Raw genomic sequence first — 18510 nt, forward strand, 5'->3', positions numbered from 1 at the left:
GTGCTTTACCAACCATAAATGTAATGTTTTGCTAGTACTTAAATACATAAACATAATTGGTCATCGTGGAAAAAGCTGATTTGAATTTAGCATCTGATCACGTGACCCATTGAAACTGTGTGAACATATGATGCAGGGACCAGCCAAGACTGATCACACCTATGTAATCTTTCTGATCAAAGGGATTAAAACACTATGCATTATCATTTTAAAAATTAAACTGAAACATGGCTAATTAATTTTAATCCCTTAAATTAACAAGAATGTGTTGTCGTGTTGACTTATTGGTAATTTAACACTTTAACTTAATGTATTCTAATTCAGTTGTGTTTTATTTTCTTTGTAATTTATGTGTGCTCACAGAATCGGGTGAGGCTCACGGGCACAAAGCCCCGTATGTGAAGAATGGCCACACGCTGCCTGTGGGTGTTGGTGGAGGTCTGGCGCTGGAGCAAGTTCACTCGCCTTCAGAGTCTGAATTTAGGATCAACCCTGTCTGGCTCCCACAGCCTGAAGATCGGCGAGTTCGAGCTCCATCAGACGGGGATCATCGTGGAGCTCTGGGGCCCCGGGCCTCCAATCAGGATGATGGCAGGAGAGGCGGATGGTCTGTTGGGACAGAGGACTGGAAAAATAATCTGGCCTGGCATGGAGAAGATATTCGGCGTGGAGGACGAGCACATGCTGAAATGGACAAGAGGCCCGGATTAATGAAAGCGCCGTCTGAGGATGGACGCAGAACTCGACCCGAACCTGACTGGAAACCTACACTTCCCCGCCATTCATCTGTCGAAGAGGGAAGAGGAAGACGAGGTTTGTAGGGTCAATTCTCTTCACGTTTCTCTGGTTCCCTTTTCTAGCTTCCTCTGCTTTGTTCTCCGCACTTCCGCCATCACTTTTTCAGCCTCTGCTGGGCCGACTGGAGTGAGACGGGTGTCTGCGTTCCCCTGGGTTCTGCTCCAGCTATGGTTCTTATTTAGGAACCGAGCACCGCTAAGCTGAATTCTCCTGCTCTTTTCCTAATTAATAAACCACAGTCGCCTCAATCCTCATCAAAGTGAGCTTTATCATTCAGTCCTTCAGAGACAGATCTGTTCCTCCAGTAGGGCTGAGGATAGTTTTCATTTAAATTATCTAGTCGCTGTTGAAATGTTTAGAGCAATGCAGTCCATTTTCCTACAATTTGATGATATTTAATATGCATCTGAAATGTCTAAAAGGGTTGCTTTTAAGTGTAACTAATTAAGTGTAAACAGTTAATATTAACAAAGAAATGTTTTTAAATTAGGTATTACCTCAACTTTGTTAAAGTGCCCCTGTCAAAAGATTTTCAAATATAGTTAAAGTCAGAATTATTATCCCCGTTTTTCCTTTTTTTAAATATTTCCCAAATGATGTTTAACAGAGCAAGGAAATTTTCACAGTATGTCTGATAATATTTTTTCTTCTGGAGAAAGTCTTATTTGTTTTATTTCGGCTAGAATAAAAGCAGTTTTTAATTTTTTAAAAGCCATTTTAAGGTCAAAATTATTAGCCCCCTTTAAACTGTATGTTTTTGATTGTCTTCAGAACAAACCGTCGTTTTACAATAACTTGCCTAAATACCCTAACCTGCCTAATTAACCTAGTTAAACCTTTAAATGTCACTTTAAGCTGTATAGAAGTGTCTTGAAAAAATATCTAGTCAAATATTATTTACTGTCATGGCAAAGATAAAATAAATCAGTTATTAGAGATGAGTTATTAAAACTAGAATGTTTAGAAATGTGTTGAAAAAATCTTCCCTCTTAAACAGAAATTAGGAAAAATAAATAAACGGGGGGAGCTAATAATTCAGTGGGGCTAATAATTCTGACTTCAACTGTATATGTTTATGTATACATTTCAACAAACTGTGTCAAGATATCCAAAAATGTGTAGCGGATGTGCTTGAATACTGCAGAAGAGGTAATATGTGTGTTTGTTTGTGTTTGTTTTAAACTTTATTGTCTGCTTGGCACAGAAAGAAAAGTTGTCTTTCACACCGGTAACATAAATACAACCGTACAACAATCACATAATAGCAACACTCAACAAGACAACCACATGAATTTAAAAACTATAATAGTCCCATGCATATTGCTACAGATTATTCTCAACAACCACCCAATTCACATCAAACATTTATCCGATTTAGGATAACAACTGCAGTTACAACATGTATGCAGGATTTTAAAAACAAGAAGCATTTCAATATAGGAACATAAATCATTGTCTCCAGATGGCATGGATGAGAAATTAGATCTTTCCATTTGCTTTTAATGAGATTCTTGAGATATGTCTACAATATTTACAGTGTAAAATTCAATGATTGATGTGTGTTTTTGATGTTTTTAAACATTGTATTTGTCAGTAGCTATGTTTCCATTCAAAGATGCTAATTAAATTTATGCTCATAACTGGATTATCGTATAAAAGACGTGCGAATAAAGAAGCGTTTCCACCCAATAAACTACAGACAACATAATCGTCACTTCCTGATTAACTTGCGCCAAATGTCAACAGTAAAAACAGAATTTGCTGCGGTAGGATAAGCTGCGTGAGTCTTTTCTTTATTTAATAAATGACCTCAGAAGACATGTATGCTGACACACAATTGGCTCGTGGCATTTGAAGGCATCAGACGTGGAGCACAGACACTTTTGACAATTCTGGAGGTAAATAATAATATAATAGCACTAATACTGGCATTTTAGAATGACCAAAACAATATTTCATATGTTTTACAGTGTGCTCAGTCTGCTGATTTGTCCATTCGCACACATTTTTATCATCACATGATCTCTGATAACAAAAGCACACGTTTTTGAAAGCGCATACTGGAATTTGTTCAATAAAAGTGTTTCCATCTTAGTTTATGCACATCTTTTCTTATCAAATAAAAAGTTTATCATACTCTCTAATGCGCATATGTTTTTTTATGTGCATATCCAAAATGGGTGGATGGAAATGTAGCTAGTGTTATATACTTTGAAAATGAATTTGGATCACAATGTTGGTAATTGTTTTCTTATTTTATTCATTAAATTGTGCAAACTTGGTGATGAGTATGGGATCTTATTGTTTTCTAACTGAAAGGACTGATGCACCAAAACAAAAGATTAAGTGAAATTAGAGAACGCAGTTTCATAATAATTTTGTACTGGCATTTAATTTCAGTTAGTTTCTAACTTTTCCCTTTTTCACCTTGTTTTTTTATTCTTTTATTTGTGTGTTTTCTCATTTGTTTGGGCGGGGGATATTTCTGTTTTTATCTTTAACTTTTTTACATTTTAATTGTAGATAGATTTCATCTAACATTTTTATTTCCACACAAAAAAAAATATTTTACTTGCTTGTTCAAACTACATATTTAAAATAAGCTTAAACAACACAATTCTTGATTTTTTTTTCTTTCATTTTTATGTTCAATCCACTTAAATGGAAGTTAACTTATAAATGTAAGTTAAATTATTTGTTTGTTTGCATTTTTTACAGTGCATTTAGCTGTAAATAAATGAACAACTTAAAAAATTGCTCAGTCACAATTTCAAATTAATTAATTGAAGCCATTTTGTCAGTTTTGATCTTAAAAATAACAACCCTCAGACCAGCTTAAGTTACTATAAAGCACAAACTAAATATCTAATTTTAACTTTTCTAGTAACTCAAAATGATATCTTCTCTCACAGAATCCGACAGCAGTCAGTACCTTCCCAACTCCGAGATGATGAGGGACACCCTGCGTGAGCCTCTGCCCCCAAAACAGTCCATCATGCCCCCCAAATGGCTAATGACCTCAACCCCTGAACCTGGATCTGACAGCTTGCCCCGCACTCCCGTCCACAACCCAGCAGCACCTTCCTTCTGCTCCTCCAACTCCTCCTCATCCTCCTCAGCTGGGAAACCACTCCGTAACGTGTCCTCGGCGGGTGCAAACACAGCGCCCCCCAGCGGTACCCCCCTCACCACCTCCTCAGCGCCATGCTCGATGGGCACCATCCCGAATCATCCCTCTAAACAGCCCCCTCTGCCTCCACCCAAACCTATCAACCGCAACAACAACCCCGCCATTATGGGTGAGTAAATATGAGATATAATGTGACCTTTATAAACGTCAGAGAAATTACACTATTCACAATTCATTCCCTTCCTCAATCGGGCTCAATGATGAAGTGTTCCGGAAATAATAGGTGGAGGGATAGAAGTAAGAGACTCTTTTTGTTTTTAAAAATAGTTGTACTTGACCATTAAATTATTAGATGATTTTGTATTTCTTAAATTTTTGATTAAACTAATACAACCTATAATAGTTAAAGACGTATATTAATATGTAAACACAAAAATACATATACAATATTTAGACTATAGTTTTTATCTTTTATGTAATGTTTTTTAATAAAAAAATTAAAAAAAATAAAATTTGTCATTTTTAAAATTCATTGTACTTCACCATTCTAAATTAAATTCTTAGTTTTTTTCATTTTGCTTTTTTATTGATGATTAGGCAAGGCAAATTTATTTATATAGCTCATTTCATACAAAATGGTAATTCAAAGTGCTTTTCATAAACATGAATAAAAGAAACTAAAAATACAAACAAAAATACAACTACACTACCTGAAAAAAGTCTTGTCGCCTATCCAAGTTTTAGGAACTTTTGAAAATAATAACTTGACTTCTAGTTGATCATTTGGTATCTGACGTGGCTTACAGTATATGAAGCGCAAATGCCTCTAGATCACGCTTATTTTACCAAAATAAAATATGATAATGCCTTGTTTTTTAATTATTTAATTAGGACAGTAAGGTCTGACTTTGCTTAGACAAACGTCTTGTCTCTTAACAGAGATAGTGTACAGTATAGAATATAAAGTCATGGTGCAGTGGAAGAAGAATTAATTTTGTGTATGACTCCCATGAGCTTAGAGGACTGCATCCATACATCTCTGCAATGACTCAAATAACTTATTGATAAAGTCATCTGGAATGGCAAAGAAAGCGTTCTTGGAGGACTCCCAGAGTTCATCAAGATTCTTTGAGTTCATCTTCAGTGCCTCCTCCATCTTACCCTAGACATGCTCAAAAATGTTTATGTCTGGTGACTGGACTGGCCAATCCTGGAGCACCTTGACCTTCTTTGCTTTCAGGAACTTTCATGTGGAGGCTGAAGTATGACACAAATGTCTTGATACCTCAGGCTGTTGATGTTGCCATCTACTCAGCAGATCTCTCACATGCCCCCATACTGAATGTAACCTCAAACCATGATTTTTCTTTCACCAGACTTGACTGATTTCTGTAAGAATCTTGAGTCTGTGTGGGTTTCAATAGGCCTTCTGCCACTTTTCTAAATGATCAACTAGAAGTCAAGGTATAATTTGTTGCACTTACAACTGGGATTGACGACAAGACTTTTGTCAGGTTAAGATAATTAAAACAACAAATAAAAATGATTACAAAAATATTAAAATGTTTTAAACTTGTACAACATATAAAAGTTAAACAAACAAGTACATTAAAATGTAAAAACAAAAATAAATGTAAAATATATTTTATGTAATGTTTATTATAACATTTCATTTCTTTTTTTAAATAAAAAAATATTTGCATTAGTTAGTTGTGCCTGACCATTGTATATTAATTTGTTAGATTTTGTTTAATTATAAATATTTTGTTGATGATTAAAGTCATACATCCTATACGTTAATAAAAAGAGTATATACGTTTAGAATATTTAGACTTTTAGTACTTATCTTTTATGTAATGTTTTTCAATATCATTTATTTATACTACTGGTCAAAAGTTTTGAAACAGTTCGTAAATTCTCTTCTGCTCACCAAGGCTTCATTTATTTGATCGAAAATATTGTGAAATAGTTTTAGGTATAAAGCAAGTTTCTATGTGGATTTGTTTATAGATATTAGATATTGGATATTAGATAAAAATAGAGATTAATCAGATTTTAAGCTAAATTTTTATACATTTTTAGCATTAATTACTATCAGTGTTGGCAGTTGTGCTACTCATTAGTTTTTTTAATAGAAACATATTTTTTCAGGAAACTTTGATAAAAAGAAAGTTCAAAAGGTCAACATGTAGGGAGTGTGTCCACCAAAGCATTTTTTTCCAAGCCAGGCTTTTTCTTTTTCTTTCTGTCATTGTCAATGGAGGCGCCACATTTCCAAAGCGTCAGCAGCATAGTGAGCTGTTGCATTTTACGTGAAGTACTGAGATCACGTTCAATGAATCAGAAATGATTGAATTTTACAATATATACAACAATAATGAATGTTACAAAATATTTAATTTTTAAAAATATATTTGTTTTTATTTTTTTAGCAACGCCTGAAAAATAAAATGTTAGTTAAATCCAGAATAAAAGTGAAGCAGAAATGCCAGCTAAATGTTTAATGTGAAACCTTATTATGATCAAACATTAATAAATATTTATAATAATACAATGGCAAATAACAATATTAGAACAATAACTTTTGATGAATAATGGGTATGGTGCATAGTGTTTTCAGTCTTTTAACTAGTAGTGTGTTGTTAAATATTATTTGAAGTATTTCAGGGTATAATAGAACAAAAGTTATCTAAACAGCAACAGAAATGTATTTATTTATTTATTTGTGTGTGTGTGTGTGTGTGTGTTATAGTGTACTGTAACAGCAATTTAAGCAAACTCATAAATGAGGAAACTATTCAAATTACTTTGTCAGGGAAGTCAGTAAAGCTATTTGAGTTTGGGTGATTACCCAAATAAGTAAAGACTGGCAATAAAATTGTTGAATAAATAAAGACTACGGTATAATTAACCCTGTATCTACAGTGTGACAGATATTCTAAAATTTGTGCTAAAGTTTAATGAAATACTACTTCCATTTCTCCCAGGCATCACACACATCTCATAAACAGACCACATTAATGTGTCTTGAATCTTTTTTAACAGAATCTAGTATATTTTATTATCATGTATGATATGCAGGGGTGCCAATAAAAGAAACATCATTTATGGTGTTAATTGCATTGCCTTCACAATATTTCTGCAAATCATTTCTGCTGTTTTTTGCTTGTAGAATCAGCTTTTACATTTGGGGTTTTGGTTGTTTGAGCTGATCAGCTTGATAGCATTCTGATTGCGAGAGAGACTGAGTTAGAATTAAAGACATGGCTTTCATTTATGCTGTAATCTGGATTGTTGTTGTTTGTCTCTGATTATTGCAGGAAAACAAAGGCATGTTTGTTCCAGATTTAATGGCAGATCTTTCTTATTTGGAAGAATTTGTCCATTGAATGACTGTTTTTCTTTGTTAAATGCTATGAGAAGGGCTTTTGGAGACTGCAAGGAATATTGTATTCCTTTGATATCAATGTCTGATGTCAAATTAGAAAAACTATAAGAAGTAATACTCATTGTACAATTTACCTAGAGTTAAACAGTTGACTTACTGTTTTTGAATCCATTCAGCCAATTTCCCTGTCTGGCGTAAGCACTGTTAGCTTAGCATAAACCATTGAATCTGATCAGAGAAGTAGCATCTTGCTTAACAATTTCAAAAATGAATTTTGATAGTTTTCCTTAAAGCTTGACTCTTCTGTAGTTACGTTGTGTATAAGACTGACAGAAAATAAAGGTCTATATTTAATATGGCTAGGAACTTTACTCTCATTTCGGCATAAAAATTAAAGAACTTTGCCAATGTTCTAACTTAATTCAATGATTGTGCTAAGCTAAGCTAAAAGGGCTCCTGGCAGACATGGAGATTGGCTGAATGGATTTAAAAATAGTAAATCTCAACTGTTACCTTCCCTAGGTGACTTTTAAAATGAGGCTATTTCTTTAAAAAAAAAAAAAAATAAGGGGGGGGGGGTTCTTTAAGAAAAATGATTTGATCTTAATTTATATATTCAGTTTTATATTATATTTTAATATGTTTTATTAAAGCAGTCCTGCTTATAAAATGGCTGTCATTTGTTCAAAGGCACAAAATGTGTTATTTAGAAAAAATTTGGGGTCAGAATAGGGGGATGTCTTGGAGGAACTTTTTTTGGACCCCGCGGACGGTGACTGATCATCCTGGGACTTCGTGTCACAGCCCTGCCCCATGCATTTAGGGTTGAGGGACCGACCGTCGGGCCCAGAGAGGAACCCCACTGACATCTGGGAAAAATGAACTCAAGTGGCAAAACTGTTTATTAGCCAAGTTTGTCATGGTTTGAAATGTCTAAACTTTGTGTCTCCCAGTCACCTCCACACTGCCTCCTGCTGTTCATTTGGAAACCAGTAAATAGTCCTGTCAGTCACAGCGCTTCTGAAAAGCAGAGCTGCACATCTTTACTGCTTCACTGAATCAATGCACACTAGAATGGTCCGCTTCTTGATTTAAAACCGCAGCCTGATGAGTTAGAGGAGTATGTATTGTACAAAACTGTGCAAACTGTCCTTTTACCTACAACATTCAATGATTTTTTTTTACTTCAGTTTGCACAGTGCTGCAGTATTTTTGTTTGTGCAAAGACGACTGTTAGCAAGATAAAGAAGATCGTGGTACTGTTGACTTATTTTGGTTCATCTAGGTATTCATATCTATGGCTTTAGCTGGTTCTATGCATTTAAAGTCAACATGAATTGCCATTTGCAACCCATTTTATTTCCATAATATTTTATTTTATTTCCATAATAAGACATATTTCCAAATGAAACCGAATATTCTAAGGAACACAATAACAAGTGGAGGGGAAAGAAATGAAAAATGAGCAGTTTGGATTTTGTTATATATATATATATATATATATATATATATATATATATATATATATATATATATATATATATATATATATATATATATATATATATATATATATATATATATATATATATATATATATGTGTGTTTATATATGTATATATATATAGAATCAGTTAATATAATTGATATAGTATTATGTGCTGCAAGCTTTTCTCTCAGTTACAGAACATGCGTGTAGTATGTTCACATGTGATATCCTAATATATATTTCAGCTTCGAGTTATGCGAGTTATTGAAGTTCTATTATTATGAAACTCATATAGCAGGTTCATTTTGGCAATTTATTTTCAAATTAAGTTTTGATTAAATTGTGAGCATTATATTATTTAAAATAACTGACATCAATCAGTGATTTACATTTTAAAGGGGTCATAAACTGGCTTTTAAAAATTCTTATTATTTTGTTATCTGAGGCCTTGTATAATGTATTGGTTCTTTTTTTTAAATATGTTATTCATGTAGGCTTTTTCATTGTGTTAATTTTCATCTCACAGAAGCGCGGTGGGTAAATTATTGTGTTTAGACTGCTGCTATTTGCACAAAATTAAACCACTGAAAAGATATGGTATGTTAAATGGGTCTGTGACATCATAGATGGGTACATTCCAGGATCTGGCATTTTCTGGGCCTGCTGTCAATAAAAGCTTTTATTTTAGTAACAGGGATGATTTCATGTCTGTAATTTACAGGATTTTAGTTTAGTTTGTTGAGCTCTTGTATATTAAAACTCCGGTAAAAGTTGATTTCGCAGATCATGACCTCTTTAAGATTAAGAACATTCACTAGAAATATAAATGGGATCAGTTATGATTTCAGGTTGACTTTAGAAAACTTTGTCTCACTGTTGTGCATAATGGTGAGTTCTTTACAGTCATTTAGAGGAGCAAGTCGTCCTGCTTTGTGAAGGTTTGTGTTGTTTGATGCTTGGGGACTGAGTGTTTTTGTCCACCCACCCGCCAGCCTCCGCCCTGCACGGGGGCGACGGCAGTGATATCCCTCTCTACTGGTCCTGTTGGAAGCGTGAGGGTGACTATGACGTCTACCTGTCCCTGCCTGTGTACCTCTGCCGGCGGGCAGGAGGCTTGCGCACAGGTAAACGTTGAGGCCGGGCCGGTCACCAAAGCTGTGTGCTTCATCTGCTGCCATGTGCACTAGAGCCTCATCTTTCTCACTTGCAGCTTTAGCATGCCTTTAGCGCACCTGAGTGTGAGACTAACGTGTCCCCCTCGCTGCTTTTCCTCTACTCCTTCTTTCTCTCTTACCATGGCAAGCCTTTTTAACATTTATTCTTTAAAACATGCTAGTGTCAATTTTCATGCAAATAGCTAATATTTTTTTATTATATTCTAATAAGTACTATAGAACTTGTTCCGTAGATATTAGTTCTTTTTCATTAGACACTAGTTCCTATTCAAAATATACTTGAACTCATTTATTAGATACTAGACCTGTTTATTATTTTCTTCGCATTAGATACCAGTACTTGCACTTGTTCTTTAGCTACTGGTACCTATTAAATACACTCTAGTACTTACTTATTAGATAGTTGTTTCTGATAAGTAGATACCAGAACGTATTCAATAGATGCTAGTTCCTATTCAATAAATACTAGTACATATTTGTTAAATACCAGGACATAATAAATTGAGACTACTGCTTAGAAACAAGATCATTTTCAATATATATTAGTTATTGTTCTTTTGATACTAGTTACTATTACTAATTTATTAGATACTAGTACTTGCTTATTAGTAAGCACACACGGAACATGGAATTTCTTTTTTTCCTAGCCCATCAGTAGTATTTATTTCCTCATGTAAATGTCTGTAAATATAAATTATTTCTGTTTTCATATTAATCTCAGTAATATTATTGACTAATATGCAAATGTTTGTATGATTTATTTACAATAGATATATTAAAGTGACTTGCTTTGTTTACCAAACAAGTAGATCTTATTGGATTTGCATTGTAAACCTTACTAGTTCCTATTAAATATAGCATTTCTTATTTTTTAGAACCTAGGACTTATTAAATTATTAATAGTTTTATTCCGAAACTAGTTCCTAATCAATAGACACTAGTTCATATATATTTGATAGTAGTACTTTGATATTGGTATTATGGATGCTAGTATGTTTTGTAGATTAAGTGTTGAAGTGGCTTACCCTACACTCACCTTCTCAAGTGCAAACCTGCATGTTTCGGGCATTAAAGCGTTCAATACATTGGCACATTATTAGCAGGTGTTCAAAAGACCCCCTGTGGATCTGAGTCGGTCTTTGCCACCGTTGCTGTAAATGCCCCGTCATGCCAAACAGATGCTAGCATATGTTCTGTATATGCTACTGCAGGCAACAGTTGCTTCACCAGCAGCTGTGAGATTAGAGAGCGAGGAATGAATCTAGTCCACCTCATCACATGCTGAAGGCCTGAGCTTCAGAGCTGAAATTCATGTATTTTGGTTAGTAGAAAGGCAGGCTAATCCAAAAGCATGTTTTAACATGAGGTTAGCATGTTTAGCTAACTTTATGCTTCCTACTCATGAGTAATGTATAGCCGCTGTACTTCATTTGACTTAACACTATTTCTTTGGCAGTTTTGTGGAGTCATGTGACCTGGGCTTGTGAATGCGTCGATTTAGCAGTCACATGGCTTTTTGTCAATGAACTTGTTTGTTTACAGTGTGTTCTGTAACCGATTGGTATCTGCCAAGTTGGAATGATTCTACTAAAATAATATCACTAATCTGAAATGTGAAATTTGTCAACCATGTGTTAAAGAAAGTTAATCAAAATTGATTTTTTTGTAATTATTTACTGACCCCTTATGTTGTTTCAAACCTGTACAAGTGTATTACCTTTGGGGAATACAAAAGAATCCATTAGAAAGGTTTTATCATGCAGTTAAATCAACCATTTATGTTAATAAATGACACAAACCACTTTAAGTTGTCCAGTTCTTTAAGTTACATTTATATTATAACATTTTTATTTGCTTTATTTGATTTTTAGTTGCTTTTTTTAATTATAGTAATTGCATGTGCACAGTATTTTTGTATTTATATTTAGCTTTTATTTATAAATTACCATAGTTAATCATTTCGATTTTAATTAATTTAGCTAATTTAGTTTTTTGCTTTAGTTTTTTTTTATTTATTATTTTGTTAAGACTTTATTTTAAATGTCCCTATTGGACATTTTATTGACTAAGAGTTGAGATAATTAAATAAAGACTTTACAGGCTTTACACTACCGGTCAAAAGTTTGAGGTCACTAACATTTTTAAATGTTTTAAATAAGCTTATTCTGCTTACCAAAACTTCATTTATTTAATCAAAAATACAGTACAAACTGTTAAGTTGTAAAATGTTATTGCACTATAAATGAACTGTTCAAAAGTAGTTCATAATTTAATTTACTAATTTATTCCAGTGATTTAAAGATTAATTTTCAACTTTATAACTCCAGTCTTCAGAGTAACATGATCCTTCAGAAATCACTCTAATATTGATTATTATTATTATTAGTAGTAGTAGTAGTAGAAGTATTAATTATTAAAGGTAATAGTAATTAATGACGTAGTAATCAATAAGAATGCAGTTATTTAAATTTTAATAAATCTAAAAAAAAAAAATGTACATTTAATAAATGCCACCTAGATTAATAGAATAATTTTCTTTAAAAAAAAAAGGACCAAATTCCAAATGGAACTAAAACAAACAACTGGCTTAAGGTGGCAATGAATATTCAGGACATTGCAACCTGCAGATCCTGGGAATTTAAAAGAAAACTGACCCCAAACTTTTGACCGGTATTCAAAGTTATTCATTCATTTTTTTTTTCAGCTTAGTCCCTAAAACAAAGTTTTACCAATGACAATTATTTTTATGCAATTATTTTTAGCTTTAATAATGCAACTAATCATTTATAATTAATTTATTAGTTAAATAATTGAAATAAAATTAGTTTATATTAGGTTTTAACATTCTTTTCTTTAGTTTCCCTCAGTTATATTTTTGTTAAAACATGCTTTTTTTCCTTAAATTTGCACACTGCTCTTGTGAGAAGAGTCATTCAATTCAAGTTTATTTCTAAAGTGCTTTTACAATGTAGATCGTGTTAAAGCAGCTTAACATAGATGTTCTAATAAATTTAAAATGTGTCAGTCCTGTTTTCACAGTTGAATTTCAGTTTAGTTTATTTCAGTTCAGTGTGGTTTAATTTTCGCTGCTGAAAGTCCAATCATTGGGTCAGGGAGTTGAAGTTGACCAGATGATAAACTCATTTCTTTTGTCAAGACACAAATGTCTTTTGTCTTTCTTGGTAAAACATTATATGGGTTTGAGATGACATAAGTGTGAGCATACCGTTTCTGTTATTCTGAGTGACAGCACAATACTATCAGAACTTAACTCTGCTAAATTATAATTATTTTTTTCTAATATGTAAAACTTCAATTGCCCTCAATGTTTCTTTACATATATTTTTCTACAGCTGAACTCACACAAGGAGGCATGAACCTGGTACCAGCCAAGCCGTCGCCCCCCATGCCCCCGAAGAGAACCACACCTGTCACAAAACGTAACCCAGAGGACTCGCCCCTCACCATCGCCTCCCTTCCCTCCATCCTGTCGGAGGACATGAGGGCCAACATCCCCGGGGGCTACCAGCTGCCCCCGCCGCCCCCATCACCACCTCTGCCCACGCACATCCCCCCGTCCCCTCCGCGAGCACACACCCATCACCTGCTCCACCAGCACTCGTACCCCTACCCCCTGCCCCAGCCACTGCCCGTCCACTTCGACCCTCCCAGCCCGCCAGAGGAGCCGCCAGCCAGACAAGCCCCTATTCCCTTACACATCATGATCCAGAGGGCCCTCAGTAGCCCAGGACCCACTGTTCCACACCCGGACGGCTCCCAGCGAGCCCATTCACTGCTGTTCGAGACACCGCCAGAGTACCAGGGGGGACGGCCACTGCCGGTCACCATCCAGCCTCTCAGACTGTGAGTATCATCTAGGTGGTGTCAAATGCATTTGGCTGGTTAACATTAGGAATAGAAATAATAAAAAGTTCTTTACATTCGATATTTTAAAGTTGGCATGAAATGGTTAGTTGCTGCTAGATTCTGAAACTTAGTTCAAATAATCTTAATGGTTAAATAAAACTTATTTATTTATTTAAAGGTCTCGTGAAGTGCTTTGAAATGTGCATTTTTATTCAATGTTTGACTTGATCTCAACTGAAGAATAAAGAGGGTGGTATGTAGAGTTGCTCCTCCCCTTTTAAAATGTAGCCAATAGTGTTTTGTTTTTATTAAAGCTCTGCCAATGAGAGTGGTTCAGCTTAAGCACATCTTGAAGGATGGGACATGTCAGACACTAGAAAGCATTTGATTGGTCAAGCTTTGAGGAACTGAAGTATGAGATGATGTGGAAAAAAATGTTGATTTATTTAGAAGGAAGTGACAAACTGCAAGCTTTACGTGTTTATATTGGTTTTATATCTCGGTTACGTTTTTTAGATGTCAATATTAAACTAAAAAGGGTATTTGACAACATAGTAGTTTTGGATGGATGGAGAAAGAAACAACTGAAAACCAAATATCACTGCAATTATTTATTGCCTGTAATTCCAGTGGAAAATATATTGTACAGTGAAAAAAAATATTTACAATAAATAAATGATAAATTACCTGTTGGAGAGGAGGTACTTATAGGTGCAAAGAAATAAATATAACAAAACACACTAACTGTATTGAACAAACTAAATATCAAAAGAAAAGCAGGAAAAGAAATCTCTTCAACGTATCAAATGTCTTAACTAAACTACTCTAATTAAAAAACAAAACACACACCGAACAGCACACTCTCTTGAACCTTATGGAATAATACAAAAAGGATCTTGAGTGTTTGTATATCGCGCGACTTGCTCACCACTACACCCTCCCTGAGGTATCAGTCAAACAGGTATCAGTTAACTGGACGAGTTCACAAGCAAACACATTGCAATTTGCAATCTCAAAAGTCTTTAGACAAGAGCATTAAACACAAGCAAAAAGGAAACACATTCTCTCAGACTAGTCCTCGCAAGAGAGACTGTCTTCACAGAGTGAAAGCGAAAGTGCAAAAGAGAGAAAAGGAGAGAGAGAAATAGGGAAAGAGAGATCGTCATTGCAGTTTGGACTCAGCTTTTAAACGTTACGGCAACCAGCGATTGGGTTAATTAGGTTAACTAGGTAGGATGGGGTAATTAGACATTTTATAGGGTTATAAGTTATTGTATAAAGATGGTTTGTTCTGTAGACTATCGAAAAAACGTATAGCTTAAATGGGCTAATGATTTTGACCTTAAAATGGTTTTAAAAAATCAAAAACTGCTTTTATTCTAGCTGAAATAAAACAAAGACTTTCTCTAGAAGAAACAATATTATCAGACATACTGTAAAAATATCCTTGCTCTGTTAAAAATCATTTGGGAAATATATATATATATATATATATATATATATATATATATATATATATATATATATATATATATATATATATATATATATATATATATATATATATATATATATATATATATATATAATTTATTTATTTATTTATTTTTTAAATGCAAAGGGGAAGGGCTAATGATTCTGACTTCAATTGTATGTGTTTCATAAAAGATGCTTCTATGTAGTAACTAGATGACTACATTTGTCAAACGTCAAGGTATCATTAGTTTGTTTACCACAGACCTTATTATACTCATTAATTAAAAAGCCCTATTAAAAAAACATCTCTTGAGGGAACCCACAGCAAATTATTCTTCTAGAATTTGTTCAAAACACCAGTTCATACTTGTTTATCTGGGCCTTTATGTTGTGTATCTCAGCTGAAACAGCTTTTTAAACGACAAAATAATGCATGTCTTAACTTGAGCTCCATTTTTTTTTTTTATATTTTGTGTCCTTCGATTGTCACTGGATGTAAAAAACAAAAAGTTTCAGAAATAGTATGTCATTCATCTGGGTTCACTATGAAGTCATTGTATATTTTTAATCTGCTCAGGGATGAGGATGATTACTCTGACGAAGAGGAGGAAGAAGAAGATGATGATGATGATGATGAAGAACCTCCACCAGTTCACCTTCCATCCCCTCAGTCTCAGCCGGAGCTTGAGCCTCGCAGCCGCAGGTGTCTTGTAGGGGAGCTGAGCGTCAGCGTCATCCCTGAAGGAAACAACAGCAGTGAGGAGGAAGATGAGGAAGATCAGCACCCAGAGGAGAGCGACTCGGACGGGCCTGTGCTGTATAAAGACGATGAATCCGATGAAGACGAGGAAGACGATAGCCCACCAAGTATGTGAAAAGCTTTTTCTGCTTTAAATACACTGAAAATAAATGGTTCATTGCGAATTGTTAAACTATTTACACTGCCGGTCGAAAGTTTAGGGCCAAGTAGGATTTTTGAATGTTTTAAAATAAGCTTCTCCTGCTCACCCACGCATTTACTTAATCAAAAATACAGTACAAATTGTACAATTGTGAAATGTTATTGCACTGTAAAATAGTTGTTTATAATTAAATTTAAAAATTTATTCCAGTGATTTTAAAGATTAAGAGTATTTTCAGCTTCATTTCTTCAGTTTTCAGAGTCACATGATCCTTCAGAAATCACTCTAATAAATGTTTAACAATTTTTTTTTTACATTTAAGAAATGCTGCCTTGATGAACAGAATAATTTACTTAAAAAAAAAAACTGACACCAAACATTTGAGCGGTAGTGTAAATAAGCTGAATTTAAACAAATTAAGTTATATATATATACACACACACACACACGCACACACACACACACACACACACACACACACACACACACAGATGAAGTCAGAATTATTAGCCCCTCTGTTTATTTTTTTTTCCCCAATTACTGTTTAACGGAGAGATGTTTTTCAACACATTTCTAAACATAATAGTTTTAATAGCACATTTCTAATAACTGATTTATTTTATCTTTGCCATGATGACAGTACATAATATTTGACTAGATATTTTTCAAGACACCTCTATACAGCTTAAAGTGACATTTTAAAGGCTTAACTAGGTTAATTAGGTTAACTAGGCAGGTTAACTAGACAACAAAGTTATTTTCTAACGTTTTGTTCTGTAGGCTATCGAAAAAAAAAATTGCTTAAAGGGGCTATTAATTTTGACCTTAAAATGGATTTAAAAAATCCAGAACTGCTTTCATTCTAGCCGAAATAAAATAAAACTTTGTCCAGAAGAAAAAATATTATCAGATATACTGTGAAATTTTGTATTTTCTGGAATATAAGCCAAGTTTTTAATATCGAAAACATGCTGGGACTTACATTATTCTGCATATACAGTACTAATGCAGATAACAACTAGCAAGGAAAACATTTACCGAAAGTGAAAATAGTGTTGCATGCAAAACTGTTGCAAACAATTTATTTGTGTTGAATTTAAACAAACAAATAAAATTTAATAATTTTCAACTTAATTTGTTTGTTTAAGTTCAGCCCAAATAAATTGTTTACAATCACTTAACGTAAAAAAAATTTGAGTAAATACACGGAATCATCTTTGAATATTTTTTTTCAGTGTAGCACATTTCTCACACTAGGCTTTGTTTCAGTTTGGCTTTATCAAAAAAATGTTATAAAGTTCATTAGTTCTGATTATCTGTAAGTTTTCTGTCAGCAATTGTGAAATAGTGTGAATCATAGTCAGGTTTGACTTGTTTTTTTTTTTATACAATGTATCTTCAAAAGTTGACAGTAAAATATAAGATATCTTGTGCTCACCAATGTTTTGTTTATTTTGTTTAGCAATGCCTAAAAAACAGTCATTACAAAAAATGTACTGTAGATTTTTACAATATTGTACAAAAATCTATTGTTAAAAACAACTAGTTAACTATTTGTAATTTAACTGAGCGTTATTTCTGTGATTGAAGAGTTTTTAACATTCCTTCATGTTTCACTATCACCTAATCCTTCAGAAATTGCTTGAATATTTTCATTTATTATAATCAATGTTGAAGACAGTAGTGCTGTTTAATAATTTTTGTGGAAACGTTATTCATTTTTTCAGGCTTTTTAATAAATCGAACGTTCAGAATAACATCCCTGTGTTCAGAGCGGCCTTCTGCTGTCTGTATTAATTTCACAGTTTTTATTTTAGAAGGACTGTACACTCAGACATCTGTCCGTATAATAGCGAGCCAGATCTTGTGACTGTGTGTGTTGTGGCAGGTGCTCTGGCCAGCAGGGTGAAGAGGAAGGACACGCTGGCGCTAAAACTGAGCAGTCGGCCCTCTGCTCCAGACAGGCAGGCTCCTGAGCGGCAGGCCAAAGTGGAGCACACGGGTCTGTCATGGCAGAGCAAGGAGCAGTGGGAGGCCATCCGAACACAGATCGGGACAGCACTCACACGGTAAAAACTCACTCGCTCACTCACATAAATGCAGATTACACTCAAAAACTCCATCTCAACACAGCTGTAAATCACAGGGCATCAAGTTAGTCTCGGGTAACAATTTACTCCAATTCAATAAAATACAGTTTGTTGTATATTAAAAATTAAAATACACACAAAGTATTATAGAGTTAAAGGTAACAGTAATAGCCCTCCTGTGAAATTTTGATATTT

At 34.0% G+C, this 18510-nt stretch overlaps 1 protein-coding gene across 6 annotated transcripts in view; it reads left to right on the forward strand.

Annotated features, from left to right (window-relative positions):
- phactr4b (phosphatase and actin regulator 4b) overlaps positions 1 to 18510 on the forward strand; it is an 82670-nt gene that overhangs the window by 58172 nt on the left and 5988 nt on the right. For 5 of the 6 annotated variants that reach the window (XM_056474909.1, XM_056474910.1, XM_056474911.1 and 2 more), the window contains 6 exons: positions 364 to 813; positions 3711 to 4097; positions 9798 to 9929; positions 13334 to 13844; positions 15901 to 16190; positions 18114 to 18294. In XM_056474909.1, coding sequence (XP_056330884.1) covers positions 364 to 813; positions 3711 to 4097; positions 9798 to 9929; positions 13334 to 13844; positions 15901 to 16190; positions 18114 to 18294 — 1951 coding nt within the window. The remainder of the gene's footprint in view (positions 1 to 363; positions 814 to 3710; positions 4098 to 9797; positions 9930 to 13333; positions 13845 to 15900; positions 16191 to 18113; positions 18295 to 18510) is intronic. The other variant, XM_056474912.1, reaches the window with a different exon arrangement.

Source organism: Danio aesculapii, chromosome 16 (genome assembly GCF_903798145.1).
Source record: "Danio aesculapii chromosome 16, fDanAes4.1, whole genome shotgun sequence".
In the NCBI taxonomy this organism is placed as follows: Eukaryota; Metazoa; Chordata; class Actinopteri; order Cypriniformes; family Danionidae; genus Danio; species Danio aesculapii.